We start from the raw sequence: 22576 nt of genomic DNA, 5'->3' as shown, positions 1-22576 counted from the left end.
GACAAAATATAAAAGAGAGAAGCATTTAGCTAAACACTTTCTGCCAGTTTTGGAACTGGCGGAAAGTGTTTTGTTGTTCCAGTGCAGTCCCAATGAATCTTGAATGCAGTTTTGCCTAAATTTGAATGTCAAATCTCATACTTTGTCAGAGCAGGAAATAAAACCTTTTCAGCTACTGGATACCGCTTTCACTGTTTCACCAGCCAAACAAATTGTAGTTATTCTGAAAAATGATGCTGTGTTACCTTCCAAATTCACCAGTAGAGTTGGCGGATGTAGCTCACCAGAGTCCAAATTTACCAGAATTTGGCTGGAGGCTAGTGTTAATTTCCCACCCTGCTTTTGCTGTGCATATAACGGGAAACCATTATCTCATCACTGTTGTAAATTACCTCATGGTTTGAAGTCTCCTAGAAGAAGCTTAGCACCAGAGAACAAAGTTATCTGTTCTAGAAACAAAATGAGGTGGTCATAAATTAAGAAACGGGTGTTTGATGCCTAAACGGTAAGAGCCAATCTATTAACAAGGTTGAAAAACAAAAAAAACATGTTACAACCATACTTGAAACGTGAAGGAGTCCATTAATCAGTACTGGCTCGCATTCTAGTACGAATGGCCAATAAGTCGCATCAGTTTAACGCTTGACAGTCAGAAACTTAGCGGTGTCCGGATGTTTTCATGTCCATGCGGGAAGCTGTACAAGTCCGAGCGCTCAGTCCGGCTCTCTGCTCTTGTCTTTGTAGAGATGCAATTCCTCCATCTTCTCCTGCAGGAAGGAAACGGGCATGGAGCAGCCTCTGGCCCTGTGGGGCAGCGTGTTCGCCTGGAAGATGGAGCAGAGAGCAGACTGCGTCGTCAAGAAAACTATTCTCTCACTCAAAAGCAATATTTCACTGTGGTAAAACCTTTTCACTTTCCACCGCGCACGCTCCCATTAAGATTTACGGACCAGTAAATGTCCAACATTGGCCACACTGGGGATCTGCTGTAACTACCAGCACACAGGCTATTTTCCCCAGTTATAAGACAGATTTGCTTCTTGAAAAGGATGCTGCTGGACACTAAAATAATATTCCCTGGGTCTTCTTTGCTGTATATGTGTTCGGTTAGAAGTAGAGCTGAACAATTAATCGAAAAATCTAAATTGCAATATGAACTGCTGGAATTTCTAAATGGCAGAGGCTGCAGTTTAATTGTTTAAGAGAGAGGGGCGTCCCAAATGGATTTCTAAACGAGGTGATTTAGTGCTCCAGGTAATCTTTCGTCTATGAATCAAGAACAATATTGGTGAAAATCTTTCATCATACTCAAACTCCGTAATTCCTGCACGCTGACATCTATTTTTTAACAGTCACTATTCTTTAAATCATTTTAAAGTTCGTTTCAATCATAATTGCAACATTCTGTCAAATAATCGCAAATACAGTTTTTGTCAATATCTTTCAGCCCTAGTTAGAAGTAGGTATTTTGGACATAGTTTGTAGTATTGAAAGTGAGTTATGGTGATTATTAGTCCCCAGGGTGGCCAGTCGTGATTGATCAGTCATTAGCTCCTGTAGTGGTCCCTGAAAGTGTTGGACAAAGTTGGACAGCATGCCTCACCTTTCCCTCTGGGGAGGCATATAGGAGAGTGTTGTGGTGGATTCCCCTCTTGTCCTTTTTCTCAGGTGTCCACACTCCAGGGTCTGTCTGCGTGGACCGGTCGGACAGCGCAGAGTCACCGTCGTTATTTTTCCTAATAGGCGTGCCCTCGTTGTGTTCCGTGTCGTTACTGTGGGGGAAAACAAAGGCGTCGTCCTCTGAACCTAACAGGAGACGTTGAGATATCAGCGGAATGGATTGTGGGTCATTTCAAAGGCACGGAACTGTGTGTGTGCGTGTGTGTGTGTGTATAATAGAGAATGACGTACTCCAGCTGTTACCCTTGGGTCGTAACTCGGGAGCGGGGGTGCATGGGCAGGAGCCACCCGAACCTTTGTGTTTCTTCAAGCACTCCATTCCCACCAGATCCCTACAGTGTTTATGACAGTTTACCCCGCAGTCTGAGGGAGGGAGGAAGTGTTTAGATATAAGGCATTTTATTGGAAGGACCATCCCTTCACTTGACCTTGTGTAGGTTATCATCATATGCTGACAAGCCTCATTTCTCTTTGAGAGGTTTAATCTTTGATTTAGGTGTTGATCTTGTTAAATGTAAAGCACACTTTATCTTACCTTTACAGTGGTAGCCCTGTTTGATGACTCCCCACAACTACAACAGAGGAGACATGATGTACATATGAGTCGTATTGCAGCTGGATTGGCCATATTAGTAAAATACACTTGTGAACGGATACTCACAAAGCCTCCGCAAGTGTTACAGAATGTCGGCCGTTTGTAAGTGGTTTCGTGGAAGTTATGTACGTCATTGAAGTTATAGCCCAGCTTGGCACACACAGACATTCCCCTCATGAAGTAAGAGGTGATTTCTTCACGACTGATTTGCCCCTGCCTGGGTTGAAAAGTAACAAAAAAAGAAATCACAAAGTGAGTAAGAGCTGACGTAACAAGCAGCTTTTCCTTGTGGTGTTATGATTCAGTTAGGTTCATTTAGTGTGTTCTCTGTTTTGCAGCCACATCACAGTCAGAGGCCTGCGTGTTGCAGCTTCCTCACCTGTCAGTTTCATGAGTGCAGAAGGAGAAGGGGAAGTTGGCTGCTATTTTCTCAAAGTCCTCCAGGGAAATGTAGCCGTCCTGGTTGTGGTCGTAGTTTTTCATTATGGACTGCAGGGGGCAACAGAGCGATCACACATTCAATTTCACTTGTTGAGCGCCTCAGGAACTGTTAGTTCTGCTTTAGCCTGCCCAGTAATAAGGAAGTGAAAGACAGGAGGTTGTTGCAGAGCCGGCGTTACATACTCACATCCACCATCTGTTTGACGTGTTTAGATATGGTGTCAGGATCGAGCCGGGGGGTGACCCCTGATCCCCACTCTGCTACTACCGGCGGTTTAACTGGAGCTACAGGCTGGGGCCCAAGAGATGCAAAAAGATGAGACATGGAGGACTGCACATGTGAAAAAACACCCACCACATAACACACTTCCCCAACGTACGGCGCTTTGATGTGGTTTAACTTTGATGTATTTTAGCACTGAGTCTCTGCTTTTGTTTTGTACCAGAAGTTACACCCACAGGGCGCACAAATGTCCCTACTCTTGTGAAAAGAGGTTAAAACAAATGTGAGGCTGATGGTGTAAGATAGAGAGGTACACAATCGTGAGATAAACTTGAAAGAGGAATATCCAGCCCCACTGACCTGGATCTTGGGGTTCTTGGGTTCCTTGGTGTACGAGAGCTCATATATCTCATCTTCTGTGTAGTATAAATCTAGAGACAGCTGAGGCACGAAGATTTAAAGATATTTAAGACATCAAAAGCCATTCCTCAAACACCTCTCTAATGTTTGATCTCTCCTCACTTCCGTCTCTTACCGTGAGTAGATGCAAGAGGTCCTTGTTGGCCTCGAAGGGCGGGTTGCAGCTGTGGATGGCCAGCAGGTCGTTGATGTTGCTGTAGAGGTGCTGCAGCTTGCTCAGGTTGATCTTGTCCTCCTCCAAATAGTCCGGCAGGGCCTCGTTCAGCGAGATCAGGTCCTTCAGATGCACCCCCAGGATGGGCACCTTGAAGCCGCTGCACTCGTTGTAAACCCTCCGGTAGTTGCTGTAGTTGCTGCGGGACGACAGCAGCTCTGTCATCTCACTGAGGGCCTGTCAGAGGATAGAAAGAGCACGAAAGCAATGTTGATGTATGCATTATGTGTATGTGTCTCTATATATTAATTTATTCCTTTTCTTCTATTGATCGTAGCTACAGGGCACATTAGGAAATTTGGGGGGGGATTACATTTAGGTTTGGTTCAAGTCAAGAGAGGAGGAATAGACACTGAGGCTAAGACAAAGAAACCCTAACCCTAAAACCCAAAGGCAACCCCAAAAGAAAACTAGAAGGCACTCAGAGAATGCAAACCTCCACCAATGCAGAACAATTGCTGTTGCACCTATACACATCATTCATATCACTTACATTTTAAGTTAAATTGATTACTTGACCTTGCAACCATACCCTTAGGATTTGGGATCAATTTCCTATCTCCGTTAGTTTCATAGTTGTGGCTAAAAAAACAATAATCGTCTAATGGCAAGAATCGCAGATCCGGGATACTACCAAAATCTAATCACTTGTTCCTTGGCCCAAGGCCTATCTCTTCCATCAAATTTCATGGAAATCCAGTCATCCTGGTTAAAGGCAGAGACAAATGAACTAACGGGCGAAAACATAACCTCCTTAGTTAAAAGGTAAAAAGAGGAAAAACATCAACATGACAAGTAGACACAAGTGGATTTGGCAGAGAACCCGAATGGCATCAAAGCTCATTGTGGAGGAGAATGGTGCAAGAAATACAAAGAGTGAAGCAATCATCAAGGGACTGATTCATGGTTATGTGAAATGTGTGAAATACCTTAGTGATGTCAGGGGGCAGCAGGTTTGAGGTGTCTTTGAGACGGGAGATTGAGCTGTGACAAAGGCCTCCAGTCACTGCCATTAGAGTGTTAAAGTTTTGCAGGGCTCGCAGTTTCTACAGAAGAAGAAGAAGAAGACTGAATGGGTACGAGAGAGCACAAAATTGTCATTTTCCCTACAACAAAACTCAAACGTACAGCTTTTGGCGGCCAAATGAAAATCCCTCTTAGCCCCTTTAGCCAACTCTTTGATGTCGCAGCCAGTTTACCTGGGCCACATGGATGAACTTGGTGAAGACCTGGGCTCGCTGCTGGGCTGTGTGTCGGCTGAGGATCATCAGCTGGACCCACTGGGACACGCCGTTACACATCATGACCGAGCGCTCCAGTGCGGGGTTGTCCCTCACCGAGCCTCGCACCACGTAACTCCGGTAGTCCAGGAACTAGCCGGCCAGAGAACAGCAGAGGTCAGACGGGAGATCAACTTGGCAACAGGCGGTTACAGATTAGTAGTGGTATTGTTTTGCTCTGTGGTATACGAACAATGTAGGAAACTAACTTTTTTTGTCCACTTGTACTATATTTTTTAGAATAGAATTGGGCATCCAAATGGTGTTATCTGCCAAGTAGCTGCTAGAATAGACAATATTTTATACTCTACTAACTCCTAACTGCTTTTTCTGTCGGAGCAGCTACACAACAATTCTCTAATATTTGGCTGACGGCTGGTGGTCATTTCCCACCTTGTATCCATGACTAGCAGTGACTCCTAAAATGACTCCCAAAATGCAATATAACCACAGACTGCTGCAACAAGCAAATGTCTTGCCTGACTTTAGAAGAAAAAGGAAAGATATTTTTTAATCCTTGGAGGGTGTGACCCTTCCTCTCTGTCATCAACATCACTGACTAAAGTCAGTGGAAACTCCCAGATAAACTATCTGCAGATAAACTCCCAGATTTGTCATTCGATGATAATTTATTTGCAACCCGTCTGAACAATCCAAAAGTTCTTCTTCAAGAGAAAAAGTTGTTCCTGATTACCGGGCAGGTAAGATAGCGTTATGTTTATAAATTGTTGTTACTATGTCACATCTTTCTTTATCAATGGGTAAATAATGCAATTTCACCCTTCCATCCTGACATGATTGTTACATCCAAAAATATGACCAGCATTTAATTGTTGTTTGGGAGTCTGTTCTGGGAGTCAATTTGGGAGTCAATATAGCAGCATCAACAGTGATGTCACTACAAGTGATGAACACAAGGATGAGGCGTTCTAAGCCGAGCAGTAAGTTCTCTAGATGTAAGCAGAGTAAGCAGGAAGAAGCTGCTCTCAAACTCACTGAAACACTACAGAAGTTCTTGAACTCCAGGTAGCTGAGATGCTCGGCCATCTCGTCCGGCTCCATGTGGTCGAAGAGCAAAGACACCTTCCTCTTCTTCACAGAGGGCGAGGGTGCCTGGGATATGTTGACATGAGGGTTTCTAGGAAAAGAAAGACAAGCAACGTGGAAAAATATAGACCATTGTCTATTTATAGTAATGACTGATGCTCCCGTTGGGAGTCACGGTCAGATATGGAAATGACTATGATTCCTCCGGGGTACGAGGGTAATTACAACACGGCTCACAGGCAGGAGGTGTCGATGAGCTGAGAATGCGTCTCCTCTCCGTCCGACCTGACCAGCGCCCACAGGTCGCCCATGGTCTGTTCGAGGAGGGGGTCCGCCTCAAACACCGCTGGGAACTGGCTGATCCACTGCCTTAACGTGAAGCAGGAGAGAAAATGTTTACTACCCACAAACAGAGCAAGATAACCAGTTCTGTCACAGTTGGTGTTTGCTGAAGAAGGCACCTACTAACCTGATAAGGTGGCAGATCTGTGGCCGTCTCAGTCCCCTCTTGTCAGTCGGACAGTCCTTACAGGTGACAGAGAGTCAAGGATATCAACACACTGCGCAGCTATGGCACAACGTCACACTACGCTCCAGTAGAGGAAACATACTTCAAATCAGCTTTGCCGGCAATGAGAGCATAAGCAGTGAAAAACAAAGCTAAGCCTGTTTTCTGATCTTAGAGATTAATGAACATGTGATTGGGAGCGGTGCACTGGTGGGACCGAGGCTGGCCAATAGCACCGCAGTGAGGGACAGTGGAGGATATAGGGTGAGGAGTTTCTGGGCGAACGTCTGGGAGGGCACCACCCAACTGTGCATCATCAGGGTCATGTGGACCAGCTGGGACCCTCTGGGGCTGGACAGCTTCCCCTCCGAATCTGCAAGCAAAACACAGAACTCCCAGTCAAAGATCACACCAGGAGGATTAACAATGATTTAAAAAAAAAAAAAAAAATGTGGGTGGCGATGTGGCTCAGTGGTTCACACAGCAAGAAGGACCTGGGTTCATTTTAGTTCAATTCAATCAGCCTAGACCAGTGATTCTCAACCTTTTTCATATCAAGGACCCCTAATTTAGTCCACATTAGGGCCACGGACCCCCACTTGATGAGATTTTGTCTCTTGAACCCAAATCTGAGATTGTCTTTATTGTTAGATATGATTTGTTCCAGAATTCCATGACTATCTGTATTGCAGGTAGAGAGATAACAGTGAAACTATGATCAAAACAGTCATTCTTCTACATTCTCTAATTGTGTTAACTTCTTGTAAGTGAAATAACGAGTTTAACAACTCAGAAATTTGCTGGGGACCCTCTGGAACCCCCTCAAGGACCCCTGGTGGTCCCCAGACCCCACGCTGAGAACCACTGGCCTAGACCCTTTCTGAGTGGGGTTTGCATTTTCACATGGCTTTCCTCCAGGTGCTTTGGTTTCCTCCCACATTTCAAAGACAAGTCAGGTAGATTGGAGACTCTAAATTGCCCTAAGGTGTGAATGTGAGTGTATGTCTATCTGTGTCAGCCCTGCGATGGACCGGCGACCCGTCCAGGGTGTTTCCCCGCCTTTCACCCAATGCATGCTGGGATAGGCCACAGCCCCCCCGTGACCCTGAAAAAGAATAAGTGGCTTAAGAGAGTGAAGAATGAAAAAAACGAATGTGTCAAATTTACTTGATGTTTAGTGTACCCCTTTCACCAAACATTATATCATATTAGGATATAAAGAGTGCTAATCCTACAGTTGGGTAATTTAAGGTTGTTGGTAAAAGGGGTCAAAGGCCAAAAATGAGGGTGATTGGCCAATTTGATCATGATAATCGTGTATGTGTATGTGTGGGAGACAGAGAGAGAAAGGAAGGAGAGAGACGAAGAGAGAGAGAGAGGGGTTTGTACGGTCTAGCAGCGCCTGGGAAGAGCTGGCCGGCCTTTGCAAACTAACAGAACAAAGCTTGATTGTATGACTGGCCTTTGTCTCACACATTCACTCTCCCTCCCTTCCTCCCTTCCTCCCTGCCCTTCTCTCTTACCCTGGATTCCCCTTTCTCTCACCCCTCATTTATATAACCTGCTAGTGATAAAAGAGTAAAGACACAGGAGCACACACACACACAGACACTGACCAAAGCAGTTTAGACAGCGCTGTATGAGTTCATCCAGGCTGGCTGCACTGGCACTGGGGCTTGAGCTGGGGGTCTGCAGGGCCCGGCTGATGTCCTGGGGACTGGGACATGTATTCCTCCTCCGCTGGACCAGCTTCCTGCTCTTCAACCCACCAGGGCTCTCCACATTGGGCTTCCTGAGAGAGAGAGAGAGACACACACACAGAGAGAGAGAGAGAAATAGATGTGAGCAGTGCAAGATTGCAGTGAGCCTGTGCAGGTCTGAAGATGCTCAGCTCTCCAGATCTGATAAGCTCTGCTACAGCGCTGCAGCTCTCTGAACCATCGCACTCAGGCGGAGCGATTCCACATGTTGGTATGAACCACACAACTTTCTGTGCTGCACACGTTCCTCAATGTGTGGCCAACAGGTTGGATTATTCATCACTTCTGAAATAGGTCACAGACTGGTGACTGATGTGGGACTGGTGTTTGTTTGTTTGGAGCTGAAATATTGTCCAATCGTAAGTATCCCAGTCATAGGTGTATGTTTGGAGGGAGACAGAGGGACATGTCCCCCTAATATAGGGCGATGGATGAATTGCCCCACACACATTTTGTGATTGGTTTTCACAAGTGTAAACATCCTTTCCCCTTTAAAAAATCGAGGCCTCCCCCTAGTTGTTTGAAACTCCTTTTAATGCTACAAAGGCCAGTGGATTTTGGCAGTCTACGAGAAGGCCAACAAGCCATCAGTTGAACAGGGTAAATATAATTATAACTACTATTTCCTTGCATGATTTTGAAAATCTTACAACACTGGTTTGTATAGAAAATGTGTTTTGGAAAAGACGTGGAGGGACATTTTGAAAGCTGCGATATTATATATTTTAAAATTCAAAAGAGCACAGCTTGGCTTTTCTAGTGTTAATGCAAGCCTTTAAAGGCATTTCAGCAACAAATTAGACTGCCATTTTTTATATTATGATTAATGTTTGCCCTTCAGATCAGGGGCTCAGTTAGCAATGTCTTCCTGTATTTCATATTAACCAATAATTCTCACTCTCTCCCATACTTTTCTCATATAAATTTGTATCAATTTGTTTCAATCTTACAGATGAAATGAGGGAAACAAGGTGCTTTTAGGCTACAACCATGCCCATAGTATGTCAGTGTGATTTGCAGCCCAGAGTTTTATCCAGAATATGTGTATCTCTTGAAATGTGGTAATAAAACTGTTACAGCGTGTCCATTAGAGAAACAGTGTGCAGTACCTAACACTGTGATACAGTGCGGTCTGTCTCTATAGCTGATGTGATGACATTACCAGGAAACACCGAGTTCACAGAACTGACGACAAGTTCCCTGAATGACCAGACCTACATCCCCTTCTCTCAACCTGTCTTTGTCTGTGCGGTTCATTTTCCCAGCCCACTCATATCCTTAACACACACACACACACACACACACACACACACACACACACCACATACATCCACGTTATAATCATACACCCAAGCACGTACCACTGTGTTATGTACAACACATGATCGGACACTCCTGGCTGCACAGTTTCATACAGGCGTACGGGTGACGTTCGATAATCTATTTATACCAGGAGCTCTCCTGCCTGGACGTGCTGTTCCATCCCGCCATCGCAAGTATCGCTCCACGTGTTTCCCCCTGCCTCCTCCCTCACACACTCATGGATACAGAAACCCTGACCCGGTCTGCAGTGACGACCCTCTCGCACTGTGCCTCGGTGGTCCAGTTTTGGAGCTTCCCCTCCCATCCCATCCCATCTCCTCCTCCTCCTCCTCCTCGCCTCATTACACCGGCTGGCCACTGAGTTCAAAACACTGACAGCAAACACGTACCACCATTAGCCACACACCTATCACACAAGTATAGGTAAACATCACAAATACACTGGTACATTAACATACTGTACCTACTACCAGCCAAAGGTTTGGACACACCTGATTGAATGTACTATGTTTTTAAAGCCATTTTGATCTAAAGGCTTCTGCTTAAAAATGCTTGAAATTTGTTTCTTAGACAAATATAAATAGTGAAGTTGATGCCTATGTGTGAATTTCTTTCCAAAGCCTTTGCCTTTCCATCAAGGCAAAGGGCGGCTACTTTAAAGAATCTAAAATATAAGATAGTTTTGATTTGTTTAACACTTTTTTGGTCACTGCATAATTCCATTTGTGTTATTTCATAGTTTTGATGTCTTTACTATTATTCTAAAATGTGGAAAATATTAAAAATAAAGAAAAATGCATGCGTCCAAACTTTTGACTGGTCGTGTATGAGGGAAGAGGTAAGCGAGGACACAATCAAGGTGGTGTGTCTGGGTTCGTTCTCTCCAAACCTCAGCCGCCTGTTAATAGTTCTGCAGTGTAGCGTCTAGCCTCTTCTGCATCGGCTCTACCTCCAGACTGTCAGGTCGGCCTTTCTCTCTTAGTGCCCTTTACAATCTGTCATCTCTTCCTGTGACTCAGACTGATTCCAGTGCCGTCTCTCAAAGCAGCGACAGGCACAAGCTACTACAAGCACAAGTGCAGAAGGGGAAATGTTATTCATGTCGTGACGTTTGTGAAGGGATTTTCCCCCCCGAGTGCTGAGCAGGTAATGCACAGTAAGGCAATCAATGATCTCTTTTCTGTGTAAGTGGAGGGACTCGTGTTCTTCTGGTTGGTAAATAGTGTCAACGTGTGGTGGACTCCCATGCAAATCCAAAAACAATTGGCCTTACTGTTTGTGCATTTGCATTCACCTTTACATAGAATAAGATACCCAACTTGAGTAAATATAACAATACTCCCACTATATTTAACAGCACACAAGGTAAACATGCATATACACACAGTGCTGAAAGTCCTTTCACAGTCCTTTCAGTACCAAGAGAAAAAATCCTTCATGTTTGTGTCAATGACCCAAAAACCCTTAGTTGTCTTTTCAGAATGAAGGTATTAGTGAACTTGGGTCTGAGTCCATCATATCGCTGATTCAGAAACACGCTTCACACCTCCTTTTCCTCGCTGACTCCTCCTTCACCCACTCTTTTCCTCTTTCTTCATCCTTGCTCTATTCATACCATTCAGAAAATAGCTTCTCCTTTTTTCTCTCTCTCTGGAAATCCCCCTCTCACTCCCTTTCCCATCCGTGTCACGGCTCCTGGCTGGGGATCCAGTTCCCCCCTCCCCTTTTCTCTCACACACACACTGGTGGGGGATATGCAAATTCCTCTCTTTCTTTCCTTAATTGATTAATTGAAGCCAGGGCCCTTTGAAGGCCTTGTTTGTGTGCTGCTCTTTCTCTCTTGGTCCCTCTCACAACCTGGACTCTTGTTCCCTCCGCATCACGGGATACATCTATTGCAACGAGCCATTCATCCATTTTGTCCAGCATGAAGCGACTGTACCAACCATTATACTTATCAACGGGAAAAAAATGGATCAAATGTCCATAAACCTCTTCAACACCCCTGAAAAATAAAAGTGTTTGGGGTCTAACAGGCATGAATCAACAGACAATGAAATTATACCTGTGCTCCTACAGCCACACACACACACACACACACACACACACACAGTAACACAACATACGCTCTTTCCCTCTTTTCCTTTTTGAAAACACACACTCCTACACACTCTCACTACCACACTGTCATCTTCCCTATGATATCATTGTCATTATCTGCATCAGTAATTCTAGTTCATTTTATTTCCCTTATTTGTTTTTTTTTATGCATTTTGTAGTTTGGTACCATTGTCCTCCTTGTTGGGTTTTTATGTCATTTGAATCTTTGTTTCTCATCTTCATCATCATCTCTTTTTTTTCGGTTGAATGCTGATGTTTTTATGAACCCCTGGGTATTTTTTGTCTCACCCACACACATTGTATTTCTTCTTTTCTTTTCTCGTATTTTCATTTTCCTCTCTGATTTCTCTGATCATTTGTGCAGCTGAGCTAAACCTAAACCTCACTGCTGACTGAAGAGCACCTGGAGACCTGGAGCACCAGGGGGATTGCATGTTGCAACTCCATCAGTCCACCTTAAAGTCAGGTAGCTATCACATCATCTCTGGCTACCTTAACATTAACACAACCCCTTCGTTCCAGGCAATCTGATAAGAGCTGCGGTCACAACTACAGCAGTAAAGACGAACTAATGAAAACACAGACTGCTTATATTGCAGTTTCTCACCAATTAGCGTCATCTAAATTAAAATGCAAAGACATCTCCGTATACGTAACAAAAAGGTCAAAGTATGGACTAGTGATAGTCCGAGGTCACAGCAGAAAAATACACTGAGATTAGCTGGACAGAGTAGAGAGAATAGAAAGCAGAATAAATTTCCATAGAAAGGTGAGCAGGCAACACTCGACAGGCACGCACAACTGTGGAATGTCAGGGCTTGCTTGTGTGCAGTACACACAAATAATTTGAGACCCTGACATCATTCTCCACTGATATGCAGGTCAAACACATTAGCAGTGACTGTGACTGTGTTTGTGTGTGTGTGTGTGTCTCTGTGTGTATTTGAATTATACATCTGCAACCTTTGTTTTAACCCAACAGCTCCACTGCACACCGACTGCTTTTGATCGATTCCAAATGAACAGCAGAAAGACACAACACTGCTCCTCTCTCTCTCTCTCTCTCTTTGAGCGGAAAATAAAACTCAAATGCCCCCCTTCTTCGCCCAAACCACATTGTATCTCGGATAACCTCAAGGTTCACACATCCCGACTGCACACACCAGGCTTGCTGACACATCTTAATACTTCACACACTGCAAACGCTTGCTGAGAAAGAAAGAAAGAAACAGAACTGCAAGTGGGTCTGAGTGCACCAGACTCTCGGTCTCGGTGCACCCTCTTTTCTTTTTTTTTCTTTTTTTTTTTTTTTACCTCTTGGTCTTGTTCATTGCAGAGGTCTTCTCCAAGGCGCTCCTCCTCCGCTGGTGATCCGCTTGGGCATCTGAGAGCGTCCCTACAGCTCCATGGTTGACCCTGCTCCTCCTCCTCCTCCTCCTCCTCCTCTGTGTCCTCTATGTGTTTATGTGCCCAGGGCAGAGCGACGGGCGCAGGACTGAGAGCTGCTGGGGGTGAGGGCTGCCCGCCTACCAGTCATCCACTAGACTCCACACTTAACCCCAGCTCCTGTCAGTCCACTGCGTGTATCAGTCAACCTCTCTCTCCCTCTCTCGCTCTCTCCCTCTCTCTCTCTCTCTCTGCTATCTGAATCTGTCTATCAACCACAAAATCAGCAACAAAACAGAAGTTACACTCCCTCTGCCTGGCTCTAACTACAGCAAAACAACAGATACATTAGAGAAAAAAAAAAGAAACAGCTTCAAGCTTCACCAACTAACCAAAGTCATTCACTTGCCAGTCCTCCTCCCTTTAACATAAACAAGTCAGCATCTTAAATGGAGGAACTGGCTCTGACAGATAGGGGAACTCGCATCAGTTTGTGTGTGTGTGTGTGTGTGTGTGTGTGCGTGTGTGTTTGTGTGTGTGTGTGCAAGGGGGAGGGGAGAGGAGAGAGACACACAACTCAGCGTAGAGGAGAGAAAACAGTGAACACACATGAAGTAGCCTACCAATAGAGGAAGGAGGAGGAGAGTTTGAGAGAGAGATAGTGATGAGCAATCAACTGAGCGCCGCTGAACCTCAGGAAGCGACATCTGTGCTGCTTTTTTCAGAGCATCAAACGAAATAAATAGGCCACACCTGCCACTTTTTTTGACACAGTCTTAATGGAGATTGGTCGAAGTGAATTCCTGCAAAAAAAGACTAGAAAACCGCATTAGATGTCTGGTTAGATCCTTGAATCCTGACTCCTTTCTGGATTTGTTCATGCAGAGTCCCCCCCCCCCCCCCCGCCCAAAATCACTTCTATCATCCTGATTTCTTCCCTTTTTTTTTTCTTCTTAAAACTCCCTCTGTCATTTCTCTGTCCATCTCTCGGGGAGGCAAGTGATTACACAGGGAGGTAGTGTTTGTGCTTCTGAATGTAACTGTGCAGCTGGACAGGGGGACTCAAAGGCATCCTTGTTTGAACACACCAAGAGGAAGAGGGGACCGAACAGGGGACATTAATGTCCCCCCCCGAGCCTGCAGAGCAGAGGTGGCTGCATTCTGGAGGAAGAGCCGAGTTGGTGAGAGAGAGAGAGAGAGAGAGAGAGAGAGGGGCGATGTGGCATTCAAAGGCAGCTAGGGGAGATGCAGAGACTCCTGCAGTCCTGCATGCCAAGTCCAGACACCTAAAATGCATTTGGGATTTGCATTAGAAAGCAGCTCAGACAAGGGGGCTCAAACACGCATGCAACGCTTCATGGAAATGTCACTGACCACAACATTTTTTTTTTTAAGAAAAGCACTTGCCCTTTCCTGGCAATGTGGTAATCTTACTGTAATCTTAAGCAATGCTGACTTTAAAACAGGAAGAGTTGCAGTCGAGTCAGCTGGTATTTGAAAATCTAGGGCTGCATTCCTAAATTAGTAAAAAAAAAAACAATAAACTTAATGGCCTTCAGTTTGACCAGAATGCAAAACTGTAAGGCTTTGAGTGCTACTGCATGCTGTTGCATCGCCTCTGAGCATTTTAAAAGCTTCCCTGGTTCACCACTGCAAATGCTTGATCATTTATGGTGGCGAGAGAGAAGCATCACAATCCCTGTGCAATGTCGCCACCTTGAGGTCGGACGTCGTAACTGCAGACAAACGGGGAGGGTTCATGAGTTGGCGAAAAACAGTTCATCTGAATCTGGACTCATACTCCCAGCATTCGCGTTAGTTCTGCTTCAGTGGCGTATTTCCCCCCCTTTTCCGTCCGTCCGTCCGTCCCTCCGACCGTCCGCGCGCCGGAGTTGTAGCCCGGAGCGGCGGGTCCAGACCGAGTGACATCTTCCTCCACTGCCAGATGTTGTTGCTATGGGAGATGGGCGAGCGGAAGAGCATGCTGAGAGATGACAGATGGAGACTGAGGAGGTAAGGGCTGGACACACGGTCTGTACTCGCTGTCTGTGTGTGTGTGTGTGTGTGTGTGTGTGTGTGTGTGTGTGTGTGTGTGTGTGTGTGTGTGTGTGTGTAACGCTTTTTGCCCAGACTCCAGCTTTCTGTCTGCTGCATCTCGGCTGCTTGAATGAGCAGGAGGGGTGTGCCACTCATGCAGACCCATCTGCTTCCCTCTGGGGTGCAGTTAGGCTTTCCAGACCTCGCTGTTGATATTTTTCCACTCTCTCCTCTGAGCAATAAGAGTAAGTAAAAACAAAAAGATGTATTACAGTGTTTTGGCATGAGATAAGCAGGATATGGATGGAGTAGGCAGTGTAGAGGCTGCAAAAAATACATTTCTGTGACAGTATTGATTCACAGCCTAACCTATTGGCATTTCATAGGCAGGAGACAGAGTAGTTTTTATTTTTATTTTTTTTCCTCAGTGCCTAAAATGTATTTTCAGAGCTAACAGCAGACTAGAGGGACGTGGAGAGGCTAGGTAGACACCTTTGGATATACCCATGCACCCCCCCCCCACCACCACCACACACACACACACACCACCACACACACACTCACACACACACTCCAGCCACCCACTCACACACCTTTGCTTCTCCTGTGCATATTCCAGCACAACTCTGTTCTCTTATATTGATCAGACTGTTACATAAAACAAATCACAAGGATAATTTCACTTTCCTGGGGTGTCTCAAAATGGCTTTTTTGGACTCCTGCCCGGTCACTCAGATATGGGGCAGGTTTATCCATTTTAAGTCTTTACTAAGGTTTTTGCTGCCTGGAATACAATGACAGCACAACATTAGCCTGGAGGGTTTTTTTTTTCCGTGATGATTTTACTACAGTTATGTAATTGCGATGTTAAAAATAATTGAGGTGGTGATTAATGTCTTAACACCAAAGCATAAAAGGCTTTTAAAAACACAGATTTTATGGGAAAGTGTGAAAGTGCACTGTGCTAATTTCCAACATCTCCTAAAGCCTGACTGTGTGAAGCCTTTTATCCTGATATTGACTGAAAAGCAGCCATAGTGTCCACTACTCTGTGTGCCAAGGTATATGTTTATATATGTTTAGGTTTGCTTTGATCGAGCAGATCTGTAGCTGATTCAGGGTTTAAACTGAGATTATCTGATTGGTTAGGGAAGAGCCAGCCAGAATGAATTTCACTTTAAACAATTTCCTATATTGACAACTATCCCAGGCATGCTAGTTTCAGACTGAATGATGAAACACAATGAAATGACAATTTTAAATTGACTATCAGGCAAATTTTAGTCATTGGTAGCTACAGCTTTTGCCAATGTACAAATTCCCCATCATTAAGGACGGGACGGTATATCGAAATTCAATATATCGCGATACAGAAATGTGACAGTACGCATCGTCAGGCAGAAAAATGAATCACAATATTGGCTGCATTTTATTCTGCTGTAGTAATCACAAATGAGACGGCTTGCCCATCACAATTTCACAAGCTCTCCATCCAAATTATATTATTTTCACTTTGTAATGACATTTTTAAATTGTTGTTTACATTCTAGCAAGACAGTACCATTGCTGGAAAGATCTGTGGCTCAGAAATAAAGATAATTCTGCAGTCAGACTTGAACTTTTATTTATTACATCGTACGTGGTTGTATTGAATCGTGAACCCCATATCGCGTATCGAATTGTATCGTGAGATAAGCATATCGTCCCGTCCCTACCCATCATGCATCTGTGCTGCATCTGTCCTGCATTACAACTGCAGAGACCATGATGGAATTGTTCTTTCTCAAATGCTGTACAACTGAATAGGCATATAATAACAACATAATTACAACATAACAACATAATATACAACTCAATCAGATGTCAGATGACACAAATCGTTGACACAGTATGAATTTTCCAAACAGCTCCTCTTGGAGTCAGAGCGATACTGCAGCGTTAATTCACTGATTCATCTGTGCCTGTGATTGTGAAAGGGGTTTTTGTACAGTGCGGCTGACTTCTTCACTTTGAACAGTTAAGATGTGTGTGAGTGTGTGTGTGTGTGGGTGTGTGTGTGTATTCACAGTGCACACTCCCAAAAGGCTAGAGAGAGTCCTCACCCCCTTTCCTTTTATAGCCTCAGACATGTGGAAGGGAGGGAGGGGGGGGGGCAGCCTGTGTGAAGGAGTGGCCCACTTCTACAAACATGGCGGCATGGTGGGATGGGATGGGAGCGGTGTGTGTGTGTGTGTGTGTAACAAGGTGCCTACCCCTCCCTTATCCCCCCCTCCCCTCAACCCCCCCCCCCCTGTGGTGGGATGCAAGGCGGGGGAGAGGAGCGGGGAGAGCCTCTCTTCCCCGTCACTCTCTCTCACAACACCGTGAGAGCCACAGGACTCATGCTGTCCTCCAGCACACCCACACACAGGCACTGAGAGCGAGAGACACAGAGAGGGAGTGAGAGAGAGAGAGAGAGAGAGAAAGGTACAGCAGCGAGGAGAGAGAGGGAGACAGACAGAGGTGTAGCGTGGAGAGAGAGAGAGAGAGAGAGGGAGACGTAGCAAAGGAGAAAGAGGCTGAAAGGTATTAAAAAAAAGAAAAAAAAGATACAAAGCCTGAAGAGAGAAAACAGAGGGATTTTCTCTTTTCTCCCGAGGAGCTGCGAATAACCCTCGGCGAAGGATGGCAGAAGGGGGAGAGGGAGAGGAGGAGATTCAGTTCCTGCGAACGGTGAGTAGCTGCTTACTTTTCCTTCTCGGTCGGGGCTAACCTGCACTAAGCCAAGGCTCCTGGAAAAGGGGGGGGAGGAGGAGGGGGGGGGGGGGAGGGAGAGGGAACTGGAGAAGGAGAGGGTGGGGGGGGGGGGGAGTTATGAAGTCAGTGATATGGGACCTGAGACTATTTTCTAATCAGGAGATGCAATGAATTTACTCTGCTCTACCTGCCAGCTTACTTCTCTGAATAAAGGGCTTCAGCTGGCATCTGTTGACCCGACAGCCGACTCCTGGTCTGCTGAACTTCATTTCTCCCTCCATCCCTTCACTTTTTGTCACTTTTGCTATTCTGGCGTGGGATATTTAAGTCAATCTGTAGTTGCAGTTCTCCAAGCCAAGCCCTGCTTCTGTATATAGTTGACTATTTTTGTGGCGCCCTGAATGTGCCATGACCTGCTTATTAGTTGCTCTCTTTAAACTTGGTAATTGATTTCTTTAATCTCTGGTGAGCGCAGAAATCTGGCGATATTAACCTACATCGGATGATCGTATTTTGATTTTTTCAGTATTTTGCGCTGTCAGGTGTCTCGCACTAACCTGTTTTGCATTACTTCCAGAATGTTCTAGCCACCGGGAGGCTTTAGAGTAGGTGGGTGACAGTGTGTGTGTAGATAGATAGATAGACAGGGGCTGGTGCATCTGTTAGCATCGTTATCTATTTATATCTGAGGAAAGGAGAGCCTGTCAGTGCGGGGTGAGGAGGCAGAGCAACTAGCTGCCCAGGACCCGCAGGGGACAGCTGGCCATGGGCTGCATGTCTGCTATGGAGAAGCCAACACACATACACACACACACACACACACACACACTCGCTGACACACACCGTCGAGAGACACTCTCAAGCTCGTTGGGGAAGACCTTGAAAAAGACCTGAAAACAGTTAAGAGATAGAGAGATAATTTTTGTATCCAGGGATGAAGAGGATGAGAAAATCCAGAATAGAAAGCTAGATTGTTTTTGTTTTTGGGATTTTTTGGTGTCAGGATGGCCTTTAGGGACTAGTGAGACCGGCAAGCAACTGGAAGGTCAAAGGTTAATTTACTGCAAAAGCCAGTGTGACAATCCACAGCCTTGTGTCTTGTGGAAGCATCCTTTAGCAAGACGCTGAACCTCTACCTGTTCACTCATTATAAGCTGCTGTGGTGAAGAGCATCAACAGAATAATACCCACAGTCGCTGTGCCCTTGTGTCTCTGTTAAAGTATCGCTCTGCTGTTGCTGGGATGCTTACCCAACAGGCACTTAAAACCAGTTAGCTGTGTAATAATAGTTAGGGTACAATACATCCCAGACTTCATGCAGCGAGAGCACAAGCGAATTATAATGATGGACAGGATTCCTTTGAAGCTAATGAAGTTAGCTCACAATAGCCACAAGACGGCAATACAGAGCAACGCAGCTGTTGTTCCTGTTACAGAACCATAAACAAGGCTTTTTTTCTCACTTCACAGAGTGGCAAATGAATTGTGAGACACATAGGCAGAATTGTCTGGATGCCTGCAATGGGTTTGTCATTAGTTCAAAGCCTCGGGATTAGATTGGTTAACTGTTAGATGTGCCACTTCAAAAGGAAAAACAATGCAGCTGTAATGTGAAACAGACACAATTAATATTAAATGGATGGAAAAAGTTAAAAAAAAAATGAGCAAGAAACTAGAACGGTCCTGTGTGCCTCAGGGGTTAGAGGTTCAATCCCTACTGGGGCCACAATGCTAAAAATGAATGCACTCATGTGACTGTAAGGCAGTGTGGATACAAACATGCACCAAATGGCCTGTTATCAGTCTTTTAATTAGAGGCCAGTGATAGGAAGCATTGTGTGAGTCAGCTGTTTTCGTCTGCTGGGGTTTTTCCCAGGGTTATTTGTGATGGGAGGCACAGTGGAGCTTCAACTCACCTGGAGCAGCTGGAGCAGCAGACTGTTACAGTAGTTATACGTTTATCTAATGTAATCTTTTAACCTTAATTGCATAATCTATAGTAGTTTTTCACAACCAGGCTCTCTTTTTAGCTGTGGGTTGAGCTCAGCCTTGAGATTTTGCTTCAATCAATATCAAAAATATTAAATTAGCTTTTTTACAATCTAATGGAATAGGACACTCTTAAAAAAAGTCATGCCAATTCCAGCACACCAAAGTGTCTAGTATAGGACGAGATACATTCATGTTGCTTTTGAGTGCAACATAGGTTAATAACAGCATATGTTGTGTCAGTATGTGTTGGGTGTAACAACATATGTTGTGTTGAAAGGATGTGTGTATGTAAGCATAATGAAACTTGATGATTCGTGTGGAGAAATTGGTATTGTCCCAAAACTAGACACACAGATGCGTTGAAAAGGACACTTCTGTTCTAAGGATGTATGTTTTTCAAAGTTAATGCAGTTGTGCTATGGTTTGTATGATCATACAAGGTTGTACTTGACATTTCTGACCAATCAATATTTAATAATTAGATTTAATAATTAGATGATCCTTGGAACATTAATTTCCCAGTGTTAAAAAAAAACACTGAACTCTGTATCACTAAGTTACTAGGTATGATGATGAACACACCTGCATCCAATACATGTGCGCGCGCACACACACACACACACACACACACACACACACACACACACACACACAGTAGATTATTAGGGTCTATGAGGGATGCACCCTCCCTGTCAAAGAAACTGGGAGATAGCAGCTGTCCCTGTGGACTGGGAAGCCTTTTGTTTCCTAGTTATGAAAGAAGATGAAAAAATGCTGATATCAGTACCAACACTGTCAGTCTGTCCATTTTTATCTTTTTCTCTGTTACGCCACTTCTCCTTCACCCCCCGCTGAGAATACTCCAGATAAGGAGGAGAGCTGTGGGTGTTAGAAAGGGAGCAAGGCAATGCAATGTTCCTGGATCCAGTGTTTTTTTTTTGTTTTGTTTATTAGTAACGGAAGAGAGGACGAGGAGATTAGATCCCTCTAATGCTGTTAGCTGAATCCTGTTCAATCTGACAGACTGACATGGGAAGCTGTTTTGCATATTGTGCATCTTCACCACATCTCCAGTGATCGTTTTCACATTACAAAAGGCCACACTCAGATTACTCAGCAGCACCCGTCTATTCTATTCTAGGTTTTATTGTGTTATTCTAATACGGCCCAGGCCTGTGACTCATCTAGTGCTGGCTGATCGCATTGTGGCTTGGATAGTTCAACAGTCTACACTTGCTGTTTGGGCTTATCCTCCACCTGCTTTAACCTGCTGCACAGTAGCAGGTTAGCTAAACGCTCTCTCCACTCAAACAGGGAGGAAACAACAGCCGACCTACAGGCATCTAGTATCTAACCCCCCAAAAAACTCTGCAAGCCTCGCACTTCAGCCCCCACATGTGCTGTCAGAGTCTGGCTTAGCTTGCAGGAGCCTGCGGTCTCTCTTGTTCTCTTCTGTAACAGGGGCGGACTGCCGAAACGCCTCACTGCGCTATCAAGGAACGAGGGTCCGTGTCAAGGAACCCAAAGTTAATACGGTGCTGCCGTTTCAAAAGCTGTGTCACTGTTTCACGACGCCACCTTTGTGGTGTGAATCATGCGGGCGAGTGAGTTTGAAGGGGTATTCGAGTTCCAGTCTATAACAGCAGTTTCTTTTTATAGTTTGCCACTATAAGTGCACGCACTCTGGAGGGAGTGAGAGGGAGAAACGAGAGGAGTCAGTGTCCTAGTTGCCAGCATCCATTGGGAGAGGTGGTGTGTGTATGTGTGTGTGTGTGTGTGTGTGTATGTGCGAATCTGTGTGTGTGTGTGTGTGTGTGTATGTGCGAATCTGTGTGTGTGTGTCTGTGTATGTGTGTGTGTGTGTGTGTCAAGTGAACAGACATCGTGTTTATTGTTGTGACAATCACTTGTGGCGCTTGAGACACATGCAGAATTAACTTTTTGTCAGAATTCGTCTGGGTTATTATATGGAAATTGGTTGTTTTGTGGCCAGAATAATTCAGGATTTGACTTTTATATTGTGACTTTGGGAGAGGGTGGTGACATTGCCAGCAACTTTTTGGGCAATGCCCTCTGCAACAGGAAGCAAAGTGAAACACCGGGTCAGAAGTCTACTCAAATGTTTTCTGGCCACAAGATATCCCCATGTGATCAAAGTAAAACTGTTGAGGAAACTCCTTTGGCAGACAAAACGTTTACCTGTGCATCACTGCTGTAACAATATAGCAAAACATTTACCCTCTTTTTCATCTGCTGTCTCTCTCTCTTTCTTCCTTCGTTTACACTTAGTTTCTGTTCCCCTTCTGAATCCTAATACGGTGATTTCTGGTTTACATGATTGCAGTGTTTCTGTGAGGCTGTGGGCAGGCTGGCATGTTGATTTTCATTATGGCGGTATTCGAGATGATATTGACTGAGGGGAACGCAAATCCACAATACGCATTCAATTTGGTTGCACCGCCACACTTTCATTGTTTGTGTGCGTGATGACAGGGAGATTTTTTTTGCAGATGCACACACACACACACACACACAAATACAGACACACTCTCTCCCTCTTTTTCATTCCCAGAAAGAGTCTTCCCCCTCCTCTCTCTCTCTCTCTCTCTCTCTCTCTCACACACACACACACACACACACACACACAAACAAACACACACATATTGCGTCCATTAGTATAGTTTCAGGCTCCTGGCTGAGCTAGAGCAGCAGCAGGATCGGTGCTGTGAGAGGGGAGCGTGGCAGATGACGGGGGTGTGAAGGGGAGTGGGGGGGGATGTGTGTGTGTGTGTGTGTGTGTGTGAGTGAAGCCG

At 45.0% G+C, this 22576-nt stretch overlaps 2 protein-coding genes across 2 annotated transcripts in view; one reads left to right on the top strand and one right to left on the bottom strand.

Moving 5' to 3' along the window:
• Positions 1-18: 18 nt before the first annotated feature.
• rasgrp4 (RAS guanyl releasing protein 4) lies at positions 19-13424 on the bottom strand. Its single transcript, XM_071524434.1, has 17 exons — positions 12927-13424; positions 8025-8200; positions 6670-6781; positions 6370-6432; positions 6138-6269; positions 5850-5991; positions 4773-4946; positions 4503-4619; positions 3475-3750; positions 3300-3380; positions 2904-3008; positions 2655-2764; positions 2342-2492; positions 2216-2252; positions 1912-2043; positions 1604-1806; positions 19-824 (listed from the first exon to the last, which is right to left on the bottom strand). Exons 1-17 carry the CDS (start codon positions 12941-12943, stop codon positions 714-716), a joined length of 2139 nt encoding a protein of 712 aa, XP_071380535.1. The 5' UTR covers positions 12944-13424; the 3' UTR covers positions 19-713.
• A 3738-nt stretch (positions 13425-17162) lies between these two features.
• ryr1b (ryanodine receptor 1b (skeletal)) overlaps positions 17163-22576 on the top strand; it is a 63557-nt gene continuing 58143 nt past the window's right edge. The window contains exons 1-2 of the mRNA XM_071524435.1: positions 17163-17253; positions 17677-17747. Coding sequence (XP_071380536.1) covers positions 17163-17253; positions 17677-17747 — 162 coding nt within the window. The remainder of the gene's footprint in view (positions 17254-17676; positions 17748-22576) is intronic.

Source organism: Centroberyx affinis, unplaced genomic scaffold, assembly GCF_046629955.1.
Source record: "Centroberyx affinis isolate AG114_WGS23_722 - 3 ecotype Tasmania unplaced genomic scaffold, CSIRO-AGI_Caff_v1 ptg001197l_1, whole genome shotgun sequence".
NCBI classification, from domain to species: Eukaryota; Metazoa; Chordata; class Actinopteri; order Beryciformes; family Berycidae; genus Centroberyx; species Centroberyx affinis.
This window is presented reverse-complemented; position numbering and strand designations above follow the sequence as displayed.

Bases quoted from the DNA above. Each gene is read 5' to 3' on its own strand.
- rasgrp4 (XM_071524434.1), bottom strand. The intron at 6,270-6,369 runs GTTAGTAGGTGC...CTTCACGTTAAG, and splicing joins CAGATCTGCCACCTTATCAG to GCAGTGGATCAGCCAGTTCC. The intron at 3,009-3,299 runs GTCAGTGGGGCT...CTTGGGCCCCAG, and splicing joins CCAAGAACCCCAAGATCCAG to CCTGTAGCTCCAGTTAAACC.